We start from the raw sequence: 27,656 nt of genomic DNA on the forward strand, positions 1-27,656 counted from the left end.
AAATACGCAGTACAAATTCACTAGTTGGTTGAGGGTCCGCCGATTCCAAACACGGACCGGTTTAAAATTAAAAAAAAATCAGCTGGACCGAGATGCGGTGGTCATGTGGATGCTCGAAAGCGGCAGTGACAACTGACGAACCAAAATGAAAAGGACAGCAGCGGCATCCACTACCAAACAGACCAACAACAGCGGCTCAGCCATAGCCAACCTTTCTGTGACCCGGCGCGCAAACATGGCGTCGTCACCGTCCCCGCGCCCCACGGCCAGGCCAGGCTCCGGAGGCCTCCGGCTTCCCCCGCGTCCTGCTCCTTTTCGGCTGTCTCCCTGTGCGGCCTCCTCTCGCTCTCCAGCGCCTCTAGGGTTCTCTCTGTCTCCTTCCGGCAGCAAAGACCGGTGGCATCGACCTTCGCTGGAAGGCCGCGCCTGCTGACGGCTGCGCGGAGCTCCGGAGACCCTGGAGAGGTGGTATATTCTGCTTTTACACAACGAGGGCTTACGAATTTTGTTTTTGGTTGCCTTGATTGGGGGACATTGTTCACAAACCCTTACCTGAATTTCCCGATGAGCTGAAGAACATCGAGCTGTGCGTTTGTATCTGTGTCTAGGATTGGTTGATTCACTCGATTGGATGTGGCGAGTCCATTCTAGGCTCAAGCTGTTAGTATTGATGCGGCGAACAATTATAGTAGGTTGAACCTTTTGCGGGACGTGGATTTGGACAGTACGGTCTCCCCTGTTTGTCAGTTCAGGAATTGACAGTTGATTCTTTTAGGCCCAGACAGCATAAGCACATCCCGGTTGCTACACACTAATCATGGGAAGTGCTATATTTATTTATGATAGATTTATCAGTATGTCCTATATTTTATACCTTCCCTCATATGGTGTGAAAAGGTAGGGATCATTAACGTTGTGCTACTAAAAATATGGTAGCTAATAGTTGGTGTGGACTTACTAGTAATATGGACATGCATGTAGTGAAGCTATAAAAAAGGTTTTGCAGTGTGACCGGAGTTGAGTCACCCTGGTGCTTCTTTGATTGCCAGGGAAAAGCATGTCGCGACATGATACTAGCCAAATATTTGCAGGCACGTCTGGAATGTGTGTTTCTTTTGTTCTTTATACATTTATGGCATTCTTGGTAAAAACAAAGTTGATGGAGTACATGCTTGTGTTTGTGTAAACCTGTATATGAGTTTAATAAACTGTAAACCATCTCACCTGTAAGAGCTTAATTAGCGATTAAAAAAATCTTTATGATAAGATATTGGTCTTAGTACATCTGAGTGATGTTATCTCAAACTTAACTGCTCTGCATTTTGTGGCTAGATCGATGTGGTTAGTGGTGAAGGAACTGAGCAGACACATGGAGGCTCCACTGGTATGGTTGCTGTGAGACATGACAGCTTTCTTCATCAGTTTGTATTTTTTTCATAGATCAGATTTGATCTTTCCTTTTGGTTCTGCACAGGTCCAAGAAAAGATGGAAAAGAGACAGGCCAAAAGTTTCTCAACTAAAGAGTATTCACTCAGCCTGTTCGCTTGTTGGTTTCAGCCAGGGCTTATCAGCCAGCCAACAGTGTTTTCCTCTCACAACAAACCAGCACCAGCCGGGCTTATCAGCCCAGAAACCAACCAGCGAATAGGCTGATTAACTGTAAACCCAAACACCGATGATGATAAATCTGTCATATCCTATCTAGATGTCATGGTATAATTTAATAAGGTCATGAATGTCGAAGTTTGTTTTTACATTGGAAATTTTGGTAAGTAGAAGAAGGGCAGGCCTGGTGCAGTGGTGAGAGCTGTCTCATTGAGTCACCAGGTCACGGGTTCGAAGCAGCCTCTCCGCAGATTTTGCGGGGGGAAGGCTTGCCTCGGTTTTTCTCTTCCCCAGACCCTACTCATGTGGGAGCCTCCGGCACTGGGTCTGCCCTTTTTTTTTTAATTTTGGTGAGTAGAAGTAGCTCTTGCACTTGAAGAGGCAGAATACCTCACAGAAGTGCCTCTTGGAATTATGAAGGACCGGAAACGGCGACCAGAGGGGGGGGGGGGGGGTGAATGGGAGCCTCAAATTTCTTTCGAAATCTTCGACTACTGTCCCAACATCAATCCCCAAAAAGCATACACGAAAGACTTGATGACCACGACCCTAGAGAAGGGTGGATGCTCCCTCAGAACACAGCGGGTCACCACAGAGCAAACGGAACACAGATCAAAGCCCAAACGAGCAAACTCCCAAAAGAAAACAGCACTGCTCCTGCAAATATCGGACACGTCCGGTATTATATCGGACACGTCCGGTATTTTCCGGACACGTCCGGTATGATATCGGACACGTCCGGGATTTTCAGCAGCAAGCTGACCAAAAGAGAAAAATCCAAAACCCCATCAAACGGTGTCCAAAAATCATGAAATTTTAACCATAGCTCTTTAGACACCAAGGGAAGGTCTCCACAAAATTTCAGCTCAAAACTCCAAAGTGAGAAATATCGGACACGTCCGGTATGATATCGGACACGTCCGGTATGAACGAGCAGTTTCTCGGGAAAAATTAAATCAAGCCATAACTTGATCAAATCAACTCCAAATGACTTGAAATTTTGCACAAGAGTTTACAAGCGAGTAGAAAGGCAACCTCTAAAAGATCATAGCCCGAGACAAACTCTAACTCCGTGAATCGAAGGAATTGAAGAAAACCCCCAAGAAATAGGTCAAGAACTAAAATTGCCCGGATCTGCGATCTCGTGAGGAATTAGTGGATTTCCTTCGGTGGAAAGCTTCTACTCATGTCACTGATCGATCCAAGGCAACAAGAACGAACCAAAACCGTCCCAAATCGAAGAAACGAGAGGGGAAACAAGAAGGGACAAAAGGAGCTCGTGAAGAACACCAAAATCACATCAAGAACACAACTAAATCATGAATCCCGGAGGACATACGGTGGTTACGGCCACCGATTCCTTCAAAACCAAGTCACAATTTGAGTTGTGGACCTCTCTCATACATGGAAGCAAACTAGAGGAAGAAACCCTAAAGGAGAAAATGAAAACTGGAGGAGGTGAGGAAGATGGGGGCTCCCTCATCCTATTTAACAGGGCTATTACACATTCCCAGTTTTGCCCTGGATACAAATGAGTTGAACCGCTAAGCCCAAGGGCGTTGTTGTCCAACCCGGTGTAATCTTGATCCGACGGCCACCGCGCCTTCTCACCGGTAGCTTCGCCTCGACGCGAACTCCCCGATGCCGCCACGTGCCGTCCGTCCCTCCTCGGAACCTCCGCCCGGGTTTTGAGGTCCAAACCCGTAAACCGTCCATCCGATGGTTTTGAGGCCCAAACCATCAAACCGTCCGCGAGTAGCGTACTCCATACGCGTCCCCCGCCATCCGACGCGTGTCACCGCCGTCCTCGACCGGCCGGCCCGCCAAGTCCTCCTGAGCCTCGCTCGACTCACGCGTCCGCCGTCTTGACCCAGTCAACACCGTCACTCCATGTCTTCTTGCACTTGTCGATGTCCCAAGTGTCAGCCACCATGGCTAGTCACCCGGCCTCTGGGTCCCTCGGTCCAAGCCTCACGTCCGTCCTTCACCGCTCCCGGTCTGTCGGCACGGCACGTCCTCCTTGACCTTCACCTCGCCGTCGACCACCACATCCGAGCTCCACACCTGCACAACACAAGCCAAAAGACATGTTGCACACATAGCTTTCGCCATGGTAGGGTTAGTCACCACTCAACCTACTTCGTGGATCACATTGACAATCACTCATCACAAAACGAACACACAAGGGTACTTGTCAACCTTGTGTTCGCAATCTCCCCCTTGATGAGTGCATTGTCAACACCAATACACGAACAGCTTGAGCAAAAGAAAAAGAAGAAGAAGAGAAAAGAAAGAACTCACCCAAATGACCAAAAGCCAAAGAAAAGCCAAAAACTGGGTCATTTGAAGGTGAGCAAAACTTGGTCCCCAAAGACATGGGCAACGGCTCGACGCAACCAAGTAAAACAAAACTAGCCCTCAAGAAGAGGCAACGGGCTCAACACCACTAGCAAAGCTCGAAAAACCGAAAAACTGCTAGACCCTCCAGAAGAGGCAAAGGCTCAACACATCTAGCAACACACCTCAAATGCAACTCCCCCTGAACAAGTGCAATCTCTCTCAAATGAATGCATATCGCTCAACTTTAGGTGACATTGTGAGTGTGGAAACTTCTCCCCCTTGTTGACACATGCACTTATCAAGCTAGAGCCCAAAGATTGCATCTTCCTCTCAAATTATGCTATGAATGCAGAAATGCACGAATGCAGAAGCTTCAAGATTATAGTAAGTAGATTGAAAAGAGGCTCTAGTTGATGCTGTCATGTATATATAGCAACACATACAAGTGCTAGCAAATGCTCAAAGTGACCAAATGAGACGAAATATGGCATTTAAGCAATTTTGATCAAGTTTGAGCAATTTTAAAAGAGGGTTCACCACCAAAGGAGCACATAGCAAAAATAGACAGGAGATCGACCTTGTGCTACACATGTATGCAAAGTGAACTACCCCAAACAAAGTTCACACATCATGTCATGAGACAAACTTATGGTTTGATCAAATTTTAGACACCAATTGAAATTTATCAGAGTTATGCAGCTTATTACCAAAGTTTGTCAGACAAGTGTGTGCGGGAGGTTATCTGTGCCACCAAAACCTGACTTAGCGACCATGTCAAGCCTATGCCAAAAGCAATCAGAAGCTTAAGACAATGATCTCGGTATCCATTACAGAGCTCAAGTTCACCAATAAGTGCAATTTGGAGCTGTCTCGATACTCTGACATAGGATAGTACAGACCCATCCCGATCTTTTCAATTCACTTAGTTTGATTTTCAAGTTTTAGCACAAATTCAAGTTTCTCAAGCAAGTGTGTAACTCAAAGTATGAGCCGTAGCAACTAAGCATATACATGAAGCAAGAAAAAAGATCTCAACACATTCTACACATGCTAGTGCCACAAGTAGTGGTGAACACATTTCATGTTTCAACAAGTTTTAATCAAGTTCACAGTTTGGAAAATAAGCTTAGCTCATAACATGCATCAATTGATCAAGAGGAGCCTAAGCCAAAAGCACATCATGTATATCCATAACATCCCCAACAAGAGCATAGTGTCAATCTAGCTACTATAAGGATAAAGCTCAGGATGCAATATGATACATGATGATATGATATGCAAGTATGATATAAAAACAAAAACAAAGACTAAACTACAAAGAAAAGCAAAACTAGAATACAACAACCAAAGTTCCCCTCCTCTAAAAAGGGAAACAAACTCCAAGCTCCCCTCGCAAGCGAGCAAACTGGGCTTGGTCAAGTGGTTTGGTGAAGATATCTGCGAGCTGGTTTTGGGTATTAATGTGGTGCAGATCAATATCACCTTTCTCATAGTGGTCACGCAAGAAGTGAAAGCGAACTTCTATGTGCTTTGTCTTTGAGTGAAGGACTGGGTTTTTGGCTACACTTATGGCGCTGGTGCTGTCACAATACAAAGGCACTCGCCTAAACTCTAATCCAAAGTCTCTCAGAGTAGCTATCATCCAAAGCAACTGGGAACAACAAGCAGCAGCAGCAACATACTCAGCTTCTGTGGTGGATTGGGCAACGCTAGACTGCTTGCGAGAAGACCAAGACACAAGAGAAGATCCAAGAAACTGACAAGTCCCCGAAGTGGACTTCCTCTCAACACGACAACCAGCATAATCCGCATCAGAATACCCACAAAGAGAAAGGGAGGAGGAAGCTGAAAACCAAAGACCAAACTCGGGTGTGAAACGAAGGTACCTGAGGATCCGCTTGATGGCTTGACGATGAGACGTGCGCGGAGAAGACTGAAAACGCGCACACAAGCAGACTGCGAATTGGATGTCCGGTCTCGTCGCCGTTAGGTACAGCAGGGACCCGATCATGCTTCGGTATTCCTTCTGGTCCACTGCTTCTCCCTCCTTGTCCTCATCCAGGGCCGTCGTGGTTGACATGGGCGTCGAAAGAGGCTTGGCCTCACCCATATCAAATTTCTTGAGCACGTCCTTGGTGTACTTGCCTTGGTGCACGAACGTCCCCTCACGAGTTTGCTTGATTTGCAGCCCAAGGAAGAAAGTCAATTCGCCCATCATGCTCATCTCAAATTCCCTGCTCATAGTATCTGAAAACTTGGCAACAAGAGCATGAGAAGAGCCACCAAAGATTATAGCATCCACGTATATCTGAACCAAAAGGATGTCTGTGCCTTGCTTGAGGAGGAACAGAGTCTTATCTACGGAACCCATCCTAAAACCCTTATCAAGCAAGAAAGCTTTCAAACGCTCATACCAGGCTCTCGGGGCTTGTTTCAAACCATACAAGGCTTTGTGGAGTTTAAAAACATGGTTGGGGTACTTTGGATTTTCAAAGCCAGGGGGTTGCCTCACATAAACCTCTTCCTCTATGTACCCATTCAAGAAGGCACTCTTTACATCCATCTGATACAGCTTGAACCCTTTCGAAGCTGCAAATGCTAAAAGAATCATAATGGCTTCTAGACGGGCAACAGGAGCAAAGGTTTCTTCATAGTCTATTCCCTCTTTTTGGTAAAAACCCTGAGCCACTAATCTCGCCTTTTTCTCACCACCACCCCATCCTCACTCTGCTTGTTCTTGTAAACCCACTTTGTACCTATGGGGTGGCACTCTGGTGGAGGTGGAACTAAAACCCACACTTGGTTCCGCTCAAAGTTCTCTAACTCCTCGTGCATAGCATTAACCCAATCGGCATTAGATAGTGCGTGTCCAATATCTCGAGGCTCAAAAGAAGCTACGAAAGCAGAATGAGCGAAATGGGAAATATGATAAGACTTGGAACGCGTTACCCTTTCGTCGATGTCGCCGATCATGGTCTGAGGAGGATGGCGTCGCTGGATATGTCGAGGTGCACCCAAAGACGAAGTCGCCTCCCCCTCATCCACAGCTGGGGCCTCCTCAGTCGATTGAGGAAGCGGCTCGCACGGACCCCATGAAGTAGAGGTGGAGGGCTCGGGGCCGTGAGCCGAAGTGGTCGAAGCTGGCTCGATCGGGGCAGCCGGTTGAGATGGCTTGGGATCATCCCAATCGACGTCATCGTCATCCTCAACAAAAATGCTATCACCCATCTCTTCATCACCTGCACGTTCAAAGACCGAAATAGAAGAGGGCATGGTTTCGTCGAAGGTGACTTCACAAGTCTCCACAACACGGTTAGTCTCAAGATTAAGCACACGGTACGCATGTGAATGAGAAGCGTAACCGAGAAATATACCGTCCGAAGATCTAGATTCAAACTTGTCAAGATTACCTTGCTTAAGAATGAAGCACCTACAACCGAAGACTCGAAGATGACTCACCTTGGGTGGACGCCCAAACCGCAATTCGTAGGATGTCTTCTTTAAGAAAGCACGAAGAAAAATGCGGTTTGAAACATGGCAGGCGGTGTTGATGGCTTCGGCCCAGTAACGCCTAGGAGTCCTATGCTCATCGAGCATCGTCCTGGCCATTTCAACCAAAGTCCGATTTTTGCGCTCAACAACACCATTCTGCTGAGGGACATAGGGCGAAGAAAACTGATGTTCAAGACCCAAGGAAGCACAAAAGGTGTCAAACTGAGAGTTTTTGAACTCAGTGCCATTGTCACTGCGGATAGCTCGTATGGCATTCTTTGGTAACTCAGTTTGCAACCTCAAGATCAAGTCACGAGCATGAGAAAACGCTTCGTCCTTGCCCTCCATGAAAAACACCCAAGAATAACGAGAAAAATCATCCACAATCACTAGAACGTACCACTTCCCTCCCTCTGACCGAACCCGAGCCGGACCAACAGTGTCCATATGGAGTAGCTCACCGGGTCTCGTGGTCATGACCTGAGTCACTGGAGGATGGGAAGCAGCCACCATCTTTCCGTGGCGACAGGGATGGCATACCAGATCCTTCTCAAACTTAAGTTTGGGCAATCCTCGGATCATGTCAAGAGAACTCAACCTCACTAGGAGATCGAAGCTCAAGTGACCAAGTCTCCTATGCCACTTCCACAAATCAGAAGAAGATCCGGCAACCAAACAGCGAGAAGAACCGAAAGACTGAGAGAAATCAGCTCTGAAAACTCGGCCAAAAGGAACGATCTGACACACTAGATGTCCCTGAGAATCGAGCACACGAGAAAGTCCAGTCTTAAAGCGCACCTCAAACCCATCTTGAAGGAGTTGCGAAACAGAGAGCAAATTAAAATGCAGGCTTGAAACCAAAGCAACGTCCTTCAAGATAAAAGACTCATTGACCCGAATGGTCCCACGAGACAGCACCTTACCTTTGCTATTGTCCCCAAATGTGATGTACTCCTTGTATTGCATGGGGTCGAGGCTGGAGAACCATTTGGAACTTCCGGTCATGTGGCGCGAACAGCCGGAATCAACAAGTCACGTGTTCTCCAGGCCTCCGCTCTGCATCAATAGAAAGACAGGGGGTGAGCAAATGGCACAACACTGGGGTTAGTGAAATGAGGAGAATACCAGTGTTGAGTCATTTGCCCTGGAAAAGTGTTAGGAAAAACACCATACATGCCATGTCCCATTAGAGAGAAGCGATCACCACGTGGGGGAAAACGTGGTCCGCTAGGAGTGTGGGACTGAAAGCCACGGTCGCGAGGTCCAGAGTCATATAGATCATGACTTGGGCCACGCCGGGCACGACCACCACGTGGTCTCGCCACCTGAGGCCTAGCACCTTGAGGCATTGCACCTCTAGGCCTAACATTGTGCCTCTGAACAGGCGGTACATGTACGCCATGGGGAGGACGGTACATATTCCGGTTGTTCAACTCGTACTCGCGCCGCTCATCTCTCTTCCTCCTAAAGCAAAACTCAGCCAAATGACCATCTCTATGGCAATAGTCGCAGTGGTACCTCACCTCTCTCTTGGATGGTGGTTGACTCACTCTCTTGTGGATGTGGTTCACTCTTTGAGGCTTTTTGGCTTTAGGAAGGGGTGCACTAGAGATGTTGGGTAGAGTATCGAGTGAGTTCCGAAAGTGGTTCGGTTTGGGAACCCAAACTTGCTTGGATGGTGGAGCTTTTGGTGGTTCTTCAAACACACCATCTTTGATCATAGGCTTGGTAGACTCTGGTAGAGGGATCCTGATCAATTTGGGAGTGTTGGTGGGTTTCTCACTTGGGTTCAAACCACTATGTTCACCAACCTTGCCATAGACATGCTCACCCTTCCCACCTATAGTAAAGCCTACTCCCGATGAGTCAGTTCCCCGCCTGAACTGGCTCACCATCATGCCCAACTGGGGCTCACTGCACGACACCCAGCTCAAGATGGATCGAAGTTGTGTGTTTTCTTCCTCGGTTCCCATCTTGTCGTGCCTGCAGGACTCAAGCTCCAACACCAAAGCTTCACATCGAACACATGTAGTGGTGATGCTATCTAAGTTGGCCTTCTCAAACTCAGCAAGTTTGGCAACCTTCTCTGCCAACTCAGATTGCAAGCCTGAGCAGGACTTGCACGCACCGAGCAACCCAGAACGAGACTTCAACTCATCACATTCATCAAGCAAAACAGCATACTTGGATTGCAAGTCAGAGAGGTTAGACATGTGTATAGCGCACTCATCGCACTCCTCCTCCTCTGACACCACTACACCACTCTTGGCAAGCTCCAACTCCTTCAAAGCAACCTCTAGCTGGTCCTTAAACTCTTTTCTCTCGCGGGCAGCACGCTTAAGCAACTTATCTTGACTCATCAATGTATCATTCATAGTATCAAGCTCAAGCATAAGTGAGTCAAGTGTGGGTGGTACCTCGTTTTCGTCGTCGTCGACGTCCTTTTTGAGCTTTGCTCCACCGTCAACCGCCATAGTGCAAAACCCACCACGGTTTGCACCGGCGACAAAGCAGAGACCGTTGAGCTTGTCCTCGCGCTTCTTCTCGGACTCATCGTCGGTCGAGGGACAAGAAGAGTGATCATCGTCGGAGTCGTCGTCGAGGTCGCTGAGGGAGGCGAGGAAGGCGCGTTCTTGAGCTTTGGCCTTCCTGCGGTACGCCTTCTTGATCGCCTCCTTGTCGAAACCGCCCTTGGCCTTGTGCTTGCCAGAGGTGTAGTCGCGCTTATCCTTGCGCTTGCCGGAGTCGTACTTGTTGATGAAGGGCTTCTTCTTGGGGCAGTGCGCGACGAAGTGGTCCGGATCTCCACATCCATAGCATCCCTCCTTCGGGCCACCACTGCGTCGGCGATTCAAACGGTTGTTGTGAAACCGAGAGAACCGACTGATGACGAGTGCCAACTCATCATCCCCAAGAGACTCCAGCTGCTCCTCTGTGACTGACATCAAGCACGACAAAGAGAAAGAAGCTTGTGAAGGGTTAGTCAATGAACTTGAACCACTACTTGAGACCAAAGCCATGGTTGGTGCAGAGGGATTCTTGAGCTTGGCTTGGGTTTGGTAGTCGATCTCTGTGGACTTGAGCTTGCTGAAAAGCTCGTCAACAGTGAGGGTGTCGTAGTTGGCGGACTCGATGATCGCCGACACCTTCACATCCCATACCTTTCGATCAAGGGCATAGAGAAGCTTGAGCGCCCTCTCATGATCACTATAAGGTATAGGTTGGCCTTGTTCGCTTTCATTTTGTTGACGATAGTCTGAAAGCGGGAAAACATGGCATCGATGGACTCGCCATCAAGCTGAGAGAAGTTCTCGTACTCGCGCTTGTATGTCTCGTAGAGTCTGGTCTTGACCTGTGCGGTCCCCTCGTGATAGCTCTGAAGCCTCACCCAGATCTCTCGAGCTGTAGTACAATCGGAGACACGCTCGAACTCAGAAAGCGAAAGACTCGAGAAAAGCACACTGCGAGCTTTGCTATTTGCGTTGTGCCGATCCTTGTGATCCTGGGTGGTACGGGCTGCGGTAGGGAGCACAACGTAAGTAGCATCCTCGCAAATTTCCCAGACGAGCCAATCAATCCCCTGGAGATGCGCAGACATGCGGATCTTCCAATAAGGATAGTTTGACCCATCGAAGTGCGGTGGTTTGCCAGAACCACGCTCCATGTCGCCTTCGTGGATCACGGACCGATTAAGGTGGAATGATCCTTAACCGGCTCTGATACCAATTGAAGGACCGGAAACGGCGACCAGAGGGGGGGGGGGGGTGAATGGGAGCCTCAAATTTCTTTCGAAATCTTCGACCACTGTCCCAACATCAATCCCCAAAAAGCATACACGAAAGACTTGATGACCATGACCCTAGAGAAGGGTGGATGCTCCCTCAGAACACAGCGGGTCACCACAGAGCAAACGGAACACAGATCAAAGCCCAAACGAGCAAACTCCCAAAAGAAAACAGCACTGCTCCTGCAAATATCGGACACGTCCGGTATTATATCGGACACGTCCGGTATTTTCCGGACACGTCCGGTATGATATCGGACACGTCCGGGATTTTCAGCAGCAAGCTGACCAAAAGAGAAAAATCCAAAACCCCATCAAACGGTGTCCAAAAATCATGAAATTTTAACCATAGCTCTTTAGACACCAAGGGAAGGTCTCCACAAAATTTCAGCTCAAAACTCCAAAGTGAGAAATATCGGACACGTCCGGTATGATATCGGACACGTCCGGTATGAACGAGCAGTTTCTCGGGAAAAATTAAATCAAGCCATAACTTGATCAAATCAACTCCAAATGACTTGAAATTTTGCACAAGAGTTCACAAGCGAGTAGAAAGGCAACCTCTAAAAGATCATAGCCCGAGACAAACTCTAACTCCGTGAATCGAAGGAATTGAAGAAAACCCCCAAGAAATAGGTCAAGAACTAAAATTGCCCGGATCTGCGATCTCGTGAGGAATTAGTGGATTTCCTTCGGTGGAAAGCTTCTACTCATGTCACTGATCGATCCAAGGCAACAAGAACGAACCAAAACCGTCCCAAATCGAAGAAACGAGAGGGGAAACAAGAAGGGACAAAAGGAGCTCGTGAAGAACACCAAAATCACATCAAGAACACAACTAAATCATGAATCCCGGAGGACATACGGTGGTTACGGCCACCGATTCCTTCAAAACCAAGTCACAATTTGAGTTGTGGACCTCTCTCATACATGGAAGCAAACTAGAGGAAGAAACCTTAAAGGAGAAAATGAAAACTGGAGGAGGTGAGGAAGATGGGGGCTCCCTCATCCTATTTAACAGGGCTATTACACATTCCCAGTTTTGCCCCTGGATACAAATGAGTTGAACCGCTAAGCCCAAGGGCGTTGTTATCCAACCCGGTGTAATCTTGATCCGACGGCCACCGCGCCTTCTCACCGGTAGCTTCGCCTCGACGCGAACTCCCCGATGCCGCCACGTGCCGTCCGTCCCTCCTCGGAACCTCCGCCCGGGTTTTGAGGCCCAAACCCGTAAACCGTCCATCCGATGGTTTTGAGGCCCAAACCATCAAACCGTCCGCGAGTAGCGTACTCCATACGCGTCCCCCGCCATCCGACGCGTGTCACCGCCGTCCTCGACCGGCCGGCCCGCCAAGTCCTCCTGAGCCTCGCTCGACTCACGCGTCCGCCGTCTTGACCCGGTCAACACCGTCACTCCATGTCTTCTTGCACTTGTCGATGTCCCAAGTGTCAGCCACCATGGCTAGTCACCCGGCCTCTGGGTCCCTCGGTCCAAGCCTCACGTCCGTCCTTCACCGCTCCCGGTCTGTCGGCACGGCACGTCCTCCTTGACCTTCACCTCGCCGTCGACCACCACATCCGAGCTCCACACCTGCACAACACAAGCCAAAAGACATGTCGCACACATAGCTTTCGCCATGGTAGGGTTAGTCACCACTCAACCTACTTCGTGGATCACATTGACAATCACTCATCACAAAACGAACACACAAGGGTACTTGTCAACCTTGTGTTCGCAAATTATTAATTTATCAGGTTTGAAATAAATATTATCGATGTTTTTGTCAACTTATTATATTGAAATAAAATTGACCGAGAGAGCTATTGCTTAGATGGAAGGTTGGGGTTAAGGTCAAAGTTGGAATCTGAAAATAAGAATTATTGCTTAAATAACCACTCTATGGATCTAGATCTATCTTGTTTATACTGACCACTAGGAAATTTGCAAGCCATTCTCATGAATAGTTACACTTGTCCTTGGAATGACATTAGCTTCGCCTTTTCAATCCGTACTACAAGTGACATTATTGACCATATATTTCTACAACTGCCAGGTTGCTAGAAAAACTAAAGAGATATGGTGCTGCTGGGTTTCTGTCGTATGGACTACTTAACAGTGTCTACTACGTGACTGCATTTTTATTAGTCTGGTAAGAAATGTATGTATCTGCGAAATCTTAGACTTAATGCTACCTTGTCTGTAATACTTGTGTACAGAAGAAACATTTCTATTTATAACTTCAAACTGTAAAATGGTTAGTGCTTTGATAATGATAAAACAGGCTGCTGGATTCACTTAAGCAGCTGTTCAGGTGGTGAAGTTCCACTAAACAAAACAATTGAACTAGCATTATGAACATTTAGGTGGATAATGTATATCACAATGATGTGCTTTTCAGGTTTTATTTTGCGCCTGCTCCTGGTAGGATGGGTTATGGTGCAGCTGTTGAGAGGTAATGGTTGTAAGTTATTTTTTCTTTTTGCACATTGCCTGTTTATACTGTAACATCTTTTTATGTACTAGAGCAGATTCGTTAAACTAATGGCAATGGTCTGGGCTGGCAGTCAAGTTACTAAGATCTTTCGAGCTGGAGGGTGAGTCAAATACCCAAGTACCCAACCTATAAATTCATTTGCTAGTTTGTAATTTGTTTCTCTTATCAGCATAGTAAGTCTAGCTAGAAACAACTTTTCTTTTGCTGGTATGTTGAGGAACATCCTGAAGTATATACATTCGTATTTCAAAAAATTGTGGATTACCAGTACAAATCCATTGATTTCTATTCTGAAATGTTACCGTTGTCTGTTATGGTGGATGCCAGGGCCCTTGCTCTGGCTCCTTTTGTTGAGAGAGGGCTGAGATGGTTCACAGTCAAGTTCAACTTCAAGTCAGAAGGGAAGGTAAAATACTAAAGCTTTGTTTATTTTTCGTAATGGGTATCTGTTCATATTTGAACCAGAGTGGGTATAAATCTTCTTATTTGTCTTTACTCTTGCTACTATGCAGGCATTTGCGGCGATTGTAGGGTTGTGCTTTGCAGTTGCTGCTCTCATGTTCTTTGGATTAACAATACTTTGGGCATAGAGCATCTGCTTTCCTGACACATAGTTAGGAATCATGAAGAGATGCTGTGGAATAGAACCTTACTCCAATCAGTAACGCGGTGATCACACTCTACTAAAAAACCTCACCTAATATTTCAGTGTGGTTGTTCATAGCCTGCATGAATATGTATCTTCATGGTTAGTGATCGCAAACATCTTGAGTATACGTATCCCTGTAAGGTCCTGTTGGACCGTGTGCAGTCATGAGAAATTTTGCAAAACAAAACATGTTTGTTTGTGGATTTTTTCCATCCAAGCTTTGAGATCTGCTAGGAGTAGCTTGTAATCTTACATGTTGAGCTAATCCAAAGATCGATTTCGAGCTCTTGATCTCCTCCCAAAATCTGAAGTTTTTCTTTTTCTGTGATTTTTGGAGCTTTTTGGGGATTTTTCGTTCGTCGGATTTGGCTGCAATTTGTGTGAAATTTGTTAGGGCAAATTGGTGCTAGGACCTATGTAAGCAAGCCTAGGGTAATTCCCAAACAAATACCTCACTTGAGCACTACGAATTTTGATTTCCCCCAAATTTCCCCATTTTCTTAGGGTTTCTCGATTTTCTGAAATTCGTGGTATATCTTGAGTCTTTTTTTTTGGATCTCATGGGGATGCACTCTCTTGGATGGGGTGAGGATGCTGTACAAATTTCCTTGCAATCGGTGTTGATTTGAATCTCCTTTGGAAAAATTCTTGTGGAGTTCGAGCTGCCCTGTTTGTTCTGTAGCAGTCTGGCACATACTGCTATTTCCGCTTTGCAAAGGTTTCCTTTCGTTCTTCTGCTTCTTCAACAGCAACCTTGCTATTTGCTTTTTCTATGCAGCCATTCAGATTGTCAGCATTAGAAGCAGCTTGCTGTGTTCCTCACTGTTGTATTTCAGCAAAAAAAAAAAAGAAAGAAAGAAAGAAAAAAGAAACAGGAGAGGTTTGACTGCCTACTGGAATTTTATTGAAAAAGCTATTTACAGTTTACAAATACAATTACAAGCCTCGGGAATCAGGAAACAAAGAAAGTTAAGAAAAAAATTCAAATCAATTACACAAATGCTTCTAGCCATGAATCAATATGGGGATGTAAAGCTGCTTTTGCTCGAAGGATAACCAGAGCCAAATCTTTTCGAAAGACCTCCTTGCAACGGTGAACTGAGTGGGGAATACCTCTGAAAATAGCATCATTGTGCATTGTTCAAATTGACCAGCGCATGGTTATGACAATCTCCGTGAAGAAAGGTAGGCTGAGCTGGTTCTTGAAACTTTCTAGTTCGATGTTGAACCCGTGATGCTGTTTCTCTGTTCTGAACTCAATCCTGCAGATTGAGAGCAGCTACAGAATACAGATCAATTGTTGTTCAGCTGCATTGATTTTCAGCCCTTCAGTTCAGTTTATAAAACAGCCGCATAGCAGCTTAGCTTTCTGTTTTCGCTTTGCAGCAGTTGTTGCTACATCTGTTCCCTGCAACAGTAATTCCAGGTAATAACCGACCTATTCGCTTACTTATAAGCCGTACTTTTTTAGCCACCAAATAATATTTTTTCTCATAACAAATCAACCAACAGTATTTTAAGCCATGGCTTATAGCGAAGAGAACGGGGCAAGCCTCCCTCCATGGCTCTACCGCAGAACGTCGTGGAGGCAGCCAGGCATGCGCTGGCCGCTGGCCGCTGGCGGCGAGCACGGCGTGACTGTCCCGGTGCAGTGTGCAGGCAAGCGCGTGCCGCAGAGCCACACTGCCTGTCTGCCTCGCAGCCAACTCTGACTTCGTCTAACGCGGGAAGCAGATCGCACGATGGACTTGCGGCAGCAACGTGCGCGCGGCCGTACCAGCTCACGATAAGGATCCATTCGGCTTACCGGTTGGTTTAGTTTTTTTTTTCAATCAAAACACTATTTTTCTCTCACATCAATTCAACAAGAATAATATTTTTCGGTCAAATCCTACTAGCCGAACGGAGGCGCGACGCCTACACATTCTCTCCCTATTTTTAGGCGGGAAGTACGCAAACGCCAGTACATTGCCTCCCAGTGGCGAGTCGTGACTCCTGAAAATTTAAAAGGGGCTTTCGTTTATATATATATTAGAAAATGAATAAAAGAAGGCCTCGCCAAACAATAGTAATTGGCGGTGCCCCTACTCTTGGCGAACTGATCCACGTGACGCGATCGTCTCCCTTGCACGGCAGCTAGTAAAAACAGCTCCAAATCTGTGCGCTTGTCTTTGTCTCATGCAGCGGTTTCAGTCTGCTACCGCTACTCGCCAATAATAAGAAACAGCGGTTACATTTACACGGCGGCGCAGCTGAGCTGATCTTTTCCTTTATCCGGAGTCCGGACAAACAGTTGCTACGGTTTCGTGCGACGCAACGGCGGCCCCAGACCGGCAAATCTATGCCGCCCGCGTTTCAGTTCCACGTCCACCAGCTGAGAGGAGGTCTCAGCGAGAGCATCTCCTAGAGTTCCTCCCTTTTTCCATCTATGTTTTTGAAAAAAAAAGAGAGAAAAATTCATCTTCAAGAATACTCCATATCGCTTCCCCATCTTTAAGCACTCAAATTTTTCCCCTCCACACGTAAAAATACGCGCATGGTAGTCTCGCGCATCCAAACTTCCCTGCGGCATCCCTCCTTCCCGCGACTACTTCCCGCGCGAGTTTCCTTCGCGCCATCGCCGAGGTTCCATCAGGGGAGCGGATCTGCGCCGCCGACAAGTCCACCCCTGCTCGAGATCCTCGCTGGCCTCTTCCCGTGCACGAGACGTTGTTCTTCCTGCTGGTGATATGGCGTTGGGCGAGGCGACTGGGGACGGGTGCTCTGCGGCGCGAGGGGCTCGGGGAAGAGTGCAGTTGGCGCAACGTCGACGTCATGGTGGCCTTCATGGCGGCCTACAGGGTGTTGGGCTATGTTGTGTTGGGCTACACGAAGAGCAGGTCGAACCATGCCCTGGAGCGCTCGCGTCATTCACGACGGCGACGACGAAGCCCTTGCCGGCCTCGTGCTTGCGCGAACAGGGGCGCGCACGCGACGGTACGTGATCACGGAAGCCAGGCGCAGGACAATGCTCTGCCGTGGATCTTTCTGCGTAAATCCCATGACCTGTGTTATTTGGTTTGGAATTAATCTAGGTCGTGACCCTCGTCGCATCTAGGCCTGTGTGTTGCATGGTACTGTGTTCCTTCGTCTGCTGCTAGCTTGTGTTGAGGGCCGGCAGCCAGCAGCTTTGTTTGCATTGGAGTACTTGCCTGCTGCATGGTACTGCGCAGTGCCTGGCGGTCGGCTGCGGGGAGAAGGGAGCCGGCCATGGCTGGCTGCCGCCGGTTACTGTGGGCTGGTGATCGGCAGGACCGTGCAGGGAAGCGGCGGCGACCTAGATGCGACGAGGGTCACGACCTTGCGACGGGAAAAAAAAACGCACAGAAAAAGAGTTTGGGGCTACAATTTTAATATTTTGGAAGTTAAATATAGGATACTCTTGAGATGGTCTTTTTTCTCATATTTATTTTAGGAGTTGACAAACATCTCATTTGGAGAACAAAATATGGAAAACATTGGAGATGCTACGAGGAAATGGGAATGGAAATTTCTCAAATTTCTGCATGTGAACGAGAACGAGCGCCGCCGACCAACGCGTCCAAATGGCAAGGCCGTAATTGCAGCGCCACGTCTGACTATTTCCTTGTGCGTCTCCTCCCATCCTCCCGTCCCGGTTTTCCACTACGCGGGCTCCCGTCTCCAGTCCACTCCTCGCTCCTCCTCCAGTCGTCCTCACTTCCCCACCGAGCTCCATTAATGGCGCCTCCCCTAATCTTGCCATAAGTGCCGAGACCACGTGGGCTCTGGGAAGGAAGGAAAAGTTACTGCCACTTCAGGGGGTTGGCCTGGGAGCCCGCTCCGCATCCACATGGGGTACCAGCCCATGCACGGCAACGGCGGGACGGCCGGTGCCGGGACATCAGGCTCCGGTTCCGGCGGCGGCGGAGACCACCTGCACCACCACCACCAGCGCCTGCACAGCCCCCGCATGGCCGGCGGCGGGGGCTCCATGACGCGCCGGGCCAGCTCGTTCAAGCGCGGCGCGGGCGGCGAGATCGAGGTCCAGATCGGCTCCCCGCGCTCGCCGAGGTGCGACGGGCTGGGGAGCCCGCCCTCGGACTCCGTGGACCCGTCCGGTGGCGGCCTCCACCACCACCACCAGAGCCAGCAGAACCAGCACCTCCGGTTCCGGCTCTTCAAGCCGCCGGTCTCCGGCGGCAGCGCGGTCGAGGTCGGGCTCGGCCTGGGGATCCGGGAGAGGAGGAAGCTCGGGAACATGCTGTTCCTCGCCTTCTGCGGCGTGTGCTTGTTCCTCGGCGTCGCCAAGATCTTGGCGGGCGGCTGGTTCGCCCTCCCTGGCAATGACAAAGACGCCGATTTGAAGGTACTAAAGGATTAGGAAAATTTTCTGAAATGGTAGCTGTTATTATTTGATACTCCTATGTTGTTCACCCTACTGAGTCCTGATCAACAGCTCCAGTCCAGGCGTAGGAGATTCACTTAAATGTCTTATCCGAACTTGTCATGATGAATAAACGTGCTCTCAGCCTACTTGTTCAGTTACTTGCAAGCTCGGTGGTCTCGTTACAGAAAATGTCACGATTTTCTGAATTCATTTGTCAGATGCCACTTTTCATAGAATTTATGATCCTTGGCCTTCCCAACTGTAGCAATGCATTTTACGAGCCTAGTAATTTCTAAATGTAATTTGACTCAGTGGGATTTGAACAGCAACAGTTTAACAGATATCTGATGGGACCTGCATTCTATTTTGATCCTTTGTAGTTTGGATACTATAATAAATCAGTGCAATAAGCTAGCTGAGTGATATAAGTGACTGGCCTAGCAAAAATATTCTGGTTTTGGATCTGTTAGGTTGGACCGTTTGATATGGAACTTCATTAGATAGGTATCACTGAGAAACTTTCGGGACAGGTATTGGCAGTTTACAAACAGACGCTAGCTCTGGTGTTACTGACTATTGACAGTTGGTTTCTGTAGGCTGTTAGTGCACCTTCGTTTTCTTCTCCCGGATATCTCTATGGTGAGGCGCCGCGGCGAGGCGCGGCGCCCGACCCCCTTCACAACGCCTAGGCGTTTGTGGCGGACGCCTAGGCGACGCCATACACACATTGTAAGGCGTTGTAAGCTAGAATTTTATATACTAGTGGAGCACATAGATACCTCGTTTGTTGCCAATTCTTGAGCCCACGTTCCTTTCTTTCCTTTCCAAAAGCTCTTCTCCCGCACTAGTGCAGAGCAAACAACAGACAAGCAGAGCACATACATATACTAGTGCTGCAGTACAAGCAGAGCAGACAGCAGAGCACGAGATTTGGAAAAGGGCCCGACAGAAGACAAGCAGAGTAGACGGAAGACAAGCAGATAAGCAGAGCAGAGTGGAGGCGCCCGACGGAGGCGCAGAGAGCAGAGAGCAGAGCAGACAAGCAGAGAGCAGAGAGCAGAGAGCAGACAAGCAGAGCATACCAGGCGGAAGGGCCCGACGGAGGCGCAGTCAAGCGGAGATGCAGGGGCGGAAGGGCCCGACAGGCTCCACGGCAGGGGCGGACGACCAGATGCAGGACACGAGCAGAGTCCGCGCCCAGCGGAGGTCGAAGTACGTCCGCCGCCTTCTCTCTTCCCCTCTCCTCGCCCGCACTCGCGGTGAATGACTCTCGCGCTAGATTTCCCACGCGAAGAAGCTACCTGGGCGCCCGCGCGGTCGATTTCCCGCGAGGCCGCGCTCCTTTTGGCGCCCTTCCCCTACGACCGGCATCCGGCGTCCGTGGCGCGGTTGTAGGCGTCCGCCCGACGCCATTTGCGCCTAGGCGACGCCTAACCCTATGAGGCGGACGCCATACACGCTGAGGTCGTGGCGACCCCGACGCCCAGGCCCTCGACCACGCCTTGTCGCCTAGGCGACGACTAGGCGACGCCTCAAAAACATTGTCATGTACACACATTTTATCCTGGTCAATGGTCATGGTCTTTACTAGCCATAGGTGTACATATGGTAGTTAATACTAGGGGTGCAAATGGTCAGATAGCTACAGTGATTCTCGGATTCGGATTCAAATACGAATAGTGTTAGCTGTGTCGGATAGGATACGAATTGATATCAACATCATATATATATATATATATATATATATATATATATAGAGAACTCGGATATGGATGGATCTGAACTCCTCTAAACGGATTCGAACTCGGCTACAGTCGGAAAATATCCGTACCATTTGCACCCCTAGTTAATATGACTAATCTCTGTGCTGATTGCTTGGGCTTATACATAAAAACTCCTTACTGAGTTCTCTGCTCATCGTCGTGCGCCACCAGTCAGCAAAGCTCAGTTCATTTTGTCGGGGGACTGAATCTGCTAGGTTCAGTGGAGTGAATAATCTGAACCAAACTTGTCTTGCCACCACGCATGTTGTTAAAAGATGTTGTATTGTCTCATCTTCTTGATCACATAGCGGGCATTTATCCGGATGAGAGAGGCCCCTCTTAGCAAGCCTTCTGCCGCCCAACATCTATTTCGGATTGCCAACCACAAAAACATTTTGCATTTGGCAGGGGCCCAAGTCTTCCATAGCCGACGCCAAGGCTCAAAGGTCACAGCACCATAGAAAAAAGCTTTATATGCAGATTTGGAAGAGTAACATCCACTTGCATCAAGCCTCCACGAATGACGATCCTCTTGGTCAGTCAAAATAATTTCCAAGAGGCAATCCCATAGCTGTAGGGATTCTCTAATACCAGCCAAGGATAGACCTTCTTGAATGTCCCTTGGCAGCAAGGAGCACAGGAAAGGAGTGAACACTTTAATTATTTTAGGGGCCTGGATTATTTGGAAGCATAGGAATGCATGTGTTTTTGAGGGGGCTTCTCCTTCGCTTAACATGATTTGGAGTGAGCTGAAGAATGAGCACAGCCTCTGGTGCATGGCTGGGGCGAGAAAATTACAGGGGTTAGGTCTCGCGCTTGCAGACTAGGTCTTTTTGAGTTAAGGTCGAGTCGTATTGTCCACTATGTGTTTAAACCTTAAGGCTGTGTAATTGCCTCACTCATATTTGGTCCCCGTATGAGTGAGGATCCTGTTGCGGACCCCCATTTTTTCATCTCTATAATACAATGAAACGCAGCTCTCCTGTGTTTTCACAAAAAAAAAAGTACTGCCAAATCAAAACTGCAACCTTCTTATTGCTTCTCACCATTGATTAGAGCAGTGCCCTTATCTCTCTATTTAGTCTACCAATTAGCCAATGCTTGACTTCCCTACACATGATTTGATCAATGACCAATTTCATAAATTTCTCTTCCGAGTTTTTCTAGAGTCGCCTCTGTTATTGCTAAAGTTATACATAAAGATTGTTTGGTCCGGGCAGAGAACATGCTTGTAGCATGACTGCATGAGGACAAGTCCTCCAGTTGCGAGGCTACCAACAAGGGCTCAAACCCTGGTTTGCACAAAAAGGCCCCTTGCTGTGTTCCCCAAAAGCATGAGTGCTTGTGGCAACCATGTCCCCGTACCGGTAAGAGCATGCTTTCAGGTGCCTTTTCTTGAGTCTCGACCTTTGAAGCAATGCCTTCAGGGTATCTTTGCCCCTTGGTTGAGCTTTTTTAGCAATAGTTTCTTTCCAATCATGTTGTATTTTTGTGTATGCCCTGAGCTTATCACATTGTTTCAGCATTTCATGAAGTTTTTATAGCCTGGATTTTTTTTATATAGTTAATCCAAAACTATTGTATGATCTAGATAATGAATTTAAGAATCAGAAGGTTTGTACTGTACTATTATAATGCAAATTGGCTGCCTTTGTACATGTTTCTAGGATCTCTCTGTCTCCTTCTCTGGTGAGAAAGTGCATCAAGTTGGCCATCACTTTGTATACATGGGAGGAAAAGAGAGTGACAGGACTTTGATGACTGTGGAATCTAGCATCAGTGGAAGAGAAGACAGTGTGGCTGAGGCTAGTAGTATATCTCTTCCTAGACCTATCCTTTTGTCGGCAATGATTTATGGAAGTCAACTTTTTTTGTTGTTGTTGGTGCTTCATGTAGGCCTCTGATGTCTGGTCTCAGCCAAGCAGTACAAATTTCAGACAATGCATTGTTTCAAACTCTCATAAAAGTAAGTTAGCTTGTATATCAGTAATATATCTAGCCTTTCTTCTGTCCTTTCTTAACCTAATTTAGTCTCTTGTTCTTAATTTTGTAGAGCAAGATTCTCATACGAATGGTTACATTATCATAAACGCAAATGGAGGTTTGAATCAAATGAGATTTGGGGTGCGACTACTATTGTATAGATCAGTTTTAGGTTACTATCTGTATTTGATGGCTGATATCTGTTGGCACTGTTCTTCACATTGTAGATATGTGATATGGTTGCTGTTGCTAAGATCCTGAAGGCAACTCTGGTTCTTCCTTCACTCGATCATACATCCTACTGGGCAGATGACAGGTTGGGATCTTCAGCGGCAACCCTCTTATCTCTAAATCTCAAATCCACTATAGACTTGTCAATCAATGCAATCATTGCACTCATTCTTGGTTCTTCATTTCACTAGTGAATTTAAGGACCTTTTCAACTGGAGGCACTTCATTGAGTCACTGAAAGAAGACACTGATATTGTTGAAACACTTCCCCCTGAATACAGTGACATTGAACCATTGGCTAAAGCTCCGATATCTTGGTCGAAGGTTGAAGCCTGAAACTCGATATCTGTGAATAGTTTACATTGAGATATGATGAAAGCACTCACTCAGTATTATATTCTGGGCAGGTGCATTATTACAGAGATGAAATCCTCCCCCTTCTGAAGAAACACAAAGTCATTTACTTTACACATACAGATTCTCGCCTTGCTAACAATGGCCTTCCTAGTTATATTCAGAAACTAAGATGCCGAGTTAACTACAGATCTTTGAAGTATTCTCATACAATTGAAGATCTTGGTAATACCCTAGTTTCAAGGATGCGTCAGGATGGAAGCCAATATCTTGCTCTCCATCTAAGGCAAGATCCTTTATCTAAGGATGCTTCTGTCTGCATATTTTTATTGTTATTTTTGTGCCTGATTAGTGCAGTCAGTTATTTTATTTCTTAATTCTGAATCTCCATTTAGCTGTTGTTTTATATTTATAACAATATGAGGATTGAAATCTTAGTTTCTCTATCTCCAAAATGTTGAACGATAAATCTTGCATTGCATGACAGATTACATAATCATTTTGCTATATCAAAGATAGCACAAATAGAATTATTATCGTGTCTCTTTAAAGAAAAGACAACTGAGGTTGGAATTGGAATCAAAAGATGCTGTGGAGCTCGTCGTAATCTTTTTATAGATAAAGTGGAGTATATGATGCATGATCTTAAACAGGCCTGCTGCTTGACAGATATTTTATGAAATCGTCTTCTCAAGGAAAGTTGAATTTCATCAATCATTAATTAGTCTAAAAAATTGCTTTGAAATTTTAGCCATAAATTCTTGTAACTACAGCAGCAATAATTCTACAAAATTATGGTGCCAAATATCAAAGTTTGTTTAGCTAGTCTGGCGAAGCAGAATTTTTACTTGAAATCCTTAAGTAACCATACTAATACATCTTATTACTGAACTCTCTAGCTGCACCTTCTAGTACATTAAGATAAATCATGTATTAACATATTGTAGTAATCATGCACAAAGTAAGCTGCAGATACATTTCAGGCTTTGCTCATTTGATTAATTTGTGTCAGTTATGATGTCTTTCAGGTATGAGAAGGACATGCTAGCTTTTACTGGTTGCAGCCATAACTTGACATCAGAAGAAGAGGAGGAACTGCGTAAAATGCGTTATGAAGTCAGTCACTGGAAAGAGAAAGAAATCAATGCTACTGAGAGAAGAAGCCTTGGTGGCTGTCCTTTGACACCAAGAGAAACTTCACTATTACTCAAGGGATTGGGTTTCACTCGAAGCACAAGAATTTACTTGGTTGCTGGTGAAGCTTTTGGCAATGGAAGCATGAAAGCTCTGAAGGATGATTTTCCCAATATTTATTCTCATTCTACACTGGCTACAGAAGAGGAACTTGCACCCTTCAAAAATCATCAGAATATGCTTGCTGGTCTTGATTACATCGTGGCTCTTCAGAGTGATGTCTTTATTTACACTTATGATGGAAATATGGCAAAGGCTGTACAAGGCCATCGTCGTTTTGAGAACTTCAGAAAGACTATTAACCCAGACAGGTAATACATTAAACTGTCAGATGGGTAACTTGTTATGGTCAATTTCATTTTGCGCCAAATGAACATGTAGCCTTGTGATTTGTGTTGTAGACATGTGGTCATCCACTTGTTCCTCCTTTTTTTTCTGAATATCTGATATCTGATTCTTTGTCCTGCAGGATGAGTTTTGTGAACCTGATAGATGAATTTGATGAAGGAAGAGTGCCTTGGGATATATTCAGCTTAGAAGTGAAAAGATTACACAAAGATAGAATAGGTGCTCCATATTTTAGGGAGCCTGGAGAATTCCCAAAGCTAGAAGAGTCTTTCTTTGCAAATCCAATGCCTGGCTGTATATGTGAGAAACATAGTGAAGAATGAAGATGCAGGTGTGCTGATGGTTCTTAACCCGCGCCTCGTAAGTCAGAAAATATAGGCCTCTACTGCCTGCCAGAGTGCCAGGTGTTACTTACACCGATGTTGAGTCATGATCAGTGAATTCGTTCCAATGAATACAGCACTGCTGGGACAACTCATTTCAGTTTCAGCCCTTACTGGAGTTCACAGTATGGATAATGGATGTTTTGCAATGGGCATGATTGTTGATCAGTTTTCGCACAACTGTAGTATGTGAGTGGCTATGCCTATGAGGCTATGACATTTGCCGCAATTGGTACATAAAAGGTACATACACTGGAGGACATTATGCCGAGGGCTTATAATTTTCCACAACTTCTTTTGTACTTGATTATTTGTAACTAGACAAATTGTTTGCAGAATTGTACAACTAGATTTGCAAATACAATGGTATATACATTTCCAGCACTAGTCATTCAGAATGTAGCTACAAATTTTGATTGTGCATACAGCCCTAGTTTATATACTCGAGTCTCAAGAAAACAGTTTGACCTTGTGCAAAATGTCAGGTTATAGCATCCATATATCCGACTAATTTACATGAAACTGGCCTTGCCTCCCATTGCGTGTGCTTGGTCGCTTCCGGACCCGAATTGATTTGGTAGCATGTCGTGGTTGGCTTGGTGCCTGGTGGAGCTGGGGTGCTCACTCTCTTCATGCACACTCATCTCCAAGTTGAGTTGGCGTGTGCCTCGGCTAGGGGGCTGTTCTTGGTGTCATGGTGTGGTGTGACAGATAATTGTTCCCGTAATTGCTAGTTACCCATTATTTCTTTCAAATAAAAAAGGAAAAAATGGTACTGATCACACACTTTTCGTGTCCCCACCCATTTAGTATGCTGCAGTACCCAACCACAGCAAGTCTCATGAGGTTTAGCAGAGTGAAACTATGTTTTTTTTTTATTTGGCTTCAACTTGTAGAAAAAATGATGAAAGTCGTCACATTAAAAAAAACACCGCTAATATCTCGCAAGGATGGTTGTAAAGTGTACTACTAGAGCTTTGCTGGAAATGCTCTCGCGTAAGGCTTGAGCAAGATTGGGCACAGTTTGAAGGGAAAAAATAACTATAGGTGGAACCAGTAGGCAGTAGCCGATTTCACTGGATGCAGAAAACTGAGTCAGGAATCAGGATACAGAGGAGTTTCTCATGGAGGCGAAGCTACAACTACTGCTACTCGACTAGGGTTCAGCGTTCAGGAGTTCATCTATTTATAGACCCAGCCAGGCAGACACCAACCCAAGATCCCAAATACGTGACGCGGTGATTAATTTAATGCAAGTCTGAATACTGTTTAACGTCTGAAAATGATAGCTAAAACCCCACATAGGCGCTGGAACGAGTATTAATGAAGATAGGTCGTCGTATGAGAGATCAATGCTTTCAAGACTGGCTTTCAGTTTCAGTTGTCTGATAAAAGTTGAAGCTGCGTAGGCTGCCTCTTCAGAGTTCCTGACAGCACATGTGGCTAGTAAAACGTTATGGTGCTCAACTAAGCAAGAGGATAACATACCTCGCCTACTCAGGCCAAGTCTGTAACAGTACAGTACTATTTCAATCGCATAGAACTGTCTCGAATCTCATAAAAACATCAGTGTAGTGTGACATAACCTTATCACACAGCCAATAGCACATCAATTTGTTTCAGAATAAAATACAAAAACTACGAAATCATTGGACTTGGACAAACTATTTTCTGTGGCTTTCATGTTTGAAATTCTGACGTCCAAAAACTACTTCAGACAAAAAAGGGAGCACCGTCTCATTCAAGTGAACCGATTTTACACAATTCTACTAATGAACAGAAGACGCAGCCATCTAATAATCTCCAGCTGCACCTGCATGAGCAAAGACAAACGGCTTAATTATATACCATCACAGCAACATAAAGCAGACATGAAATAAAACGTACAGATTGCCACTGGATTTCTGCACACTGATTAGCATCCAGCAGCAATTTAGATGCATTCTGCTAAGTATGAATCCCTGAATCTGATTTCCCTTTCACCATTGGGTTCCTTTATGCGAACACAAGGTTGACAAGTACCCTTGTGTATTCGTTTTGTGATGAGTGATTGTCAATGTGATCCACGAAGTAGGTTGAGTGGTGACTAACCCTACCATGGCGAAAGCTATGTGTGCGACATGTCTTTTGGCTTGTGTTGTGCAGGTGTGGAGCTCGGATGCGGTGGTCGACGGCGAGGTGAAGGTCAAGGAGGACGTGCCGTGCCGACAGACCGGGAGCGGTGAAGGACGGATGTGAGGCTTGGACCGAGGGACCCAGAGGCCGGGTGACTAGCCGCGGTGGCTGACACTTGGGACATCGACAAGTGCACTTGACCAAGCCCAGTTTGCTCGCTTGCGAGGGGAGCTTGGAGTTTGTTTCCCTTTTTAGAGGAGGGAAACTTTGGTTGTTGTATTCTAGTTTTGCTTTTCTTTGTAGTTTAGCCTTTGTTTTTGTTTTTATATCATACTTGCATATCATATCATCATGTATCATATTGCATCCTGAGCTTCATCCTTATAGTAGCTAGATTGACACTATGCTCTTGTTGGGGATGTTATGGATATACATGATGTGCTTTTGGCTTAGGCTCCTCTTGATCAATTGATGCATGTTATGAGCTAAGCTTGTTTTCCAAACTGTGAACTTGATTAAAACTTATTGAAAC

At 46.5% G+C, this 27,656-nt stretch overlaps 1 protein-coding gene and 1 pseudogene across 1 annotated transcript; both read left to right on the forward strand.

The window, feature by feature from the left end:
• Positions 1 to 235: 235 nt before the first annotated feature.
• Positions 236 to 14,480, forward strand: LOC136541991 (uncharacterized; annotated as a pseudogene).
• A 3,463-nt stretch (positions 14,481 to 17,943) lies between these two features.
• Positions 17,944 to 25,407, forward strand: LOC136541992 (O-fucosyltransferase 35). Its single transcript, XM_066534213.1, has 9 exons — positions 17,944 to 18,732; positions 22,184 to 22,321; positions 22,413 to 22,482; positions 22,570 to 22,640; positions 22,727 to 22,815; positions 22,922 to 23,054; positions 23,138 to 23,370; positions 24,113 to 24,589; positions 24,748 to 25,407. Exons 1-9 carry the CDS (start codon positions 18,217 to 18,219, stop codon positions 24,947 to 24,949), a joined length of 1,929 nt encoding a protein of 642 aa, XP_066390310.1. The 5' UTR covers positions 17,944 to 18,216; the 3' UTR covers positions 24,950 to 25,407.
• The last annotated feature ends 2,249 nt before the right edge of the window (positions 25,408 to 27,656 follow it).

The sequence above is a fragment of the Miscanthus floridulus genome, chromosome 3, assembly GCF_019320115.1.
Source record: "Miscanthus floridulus cultivar M001 chromosome 3, ASM1932011v1, whole genome shotgun sequence".
NCBI classification, from domain to species: Eukaryota; Viridiplantae; Streptophyta; class Magnoliopsida; order Poales; family Poaceae; genus Miscanthus; species Miscanthus floridulus.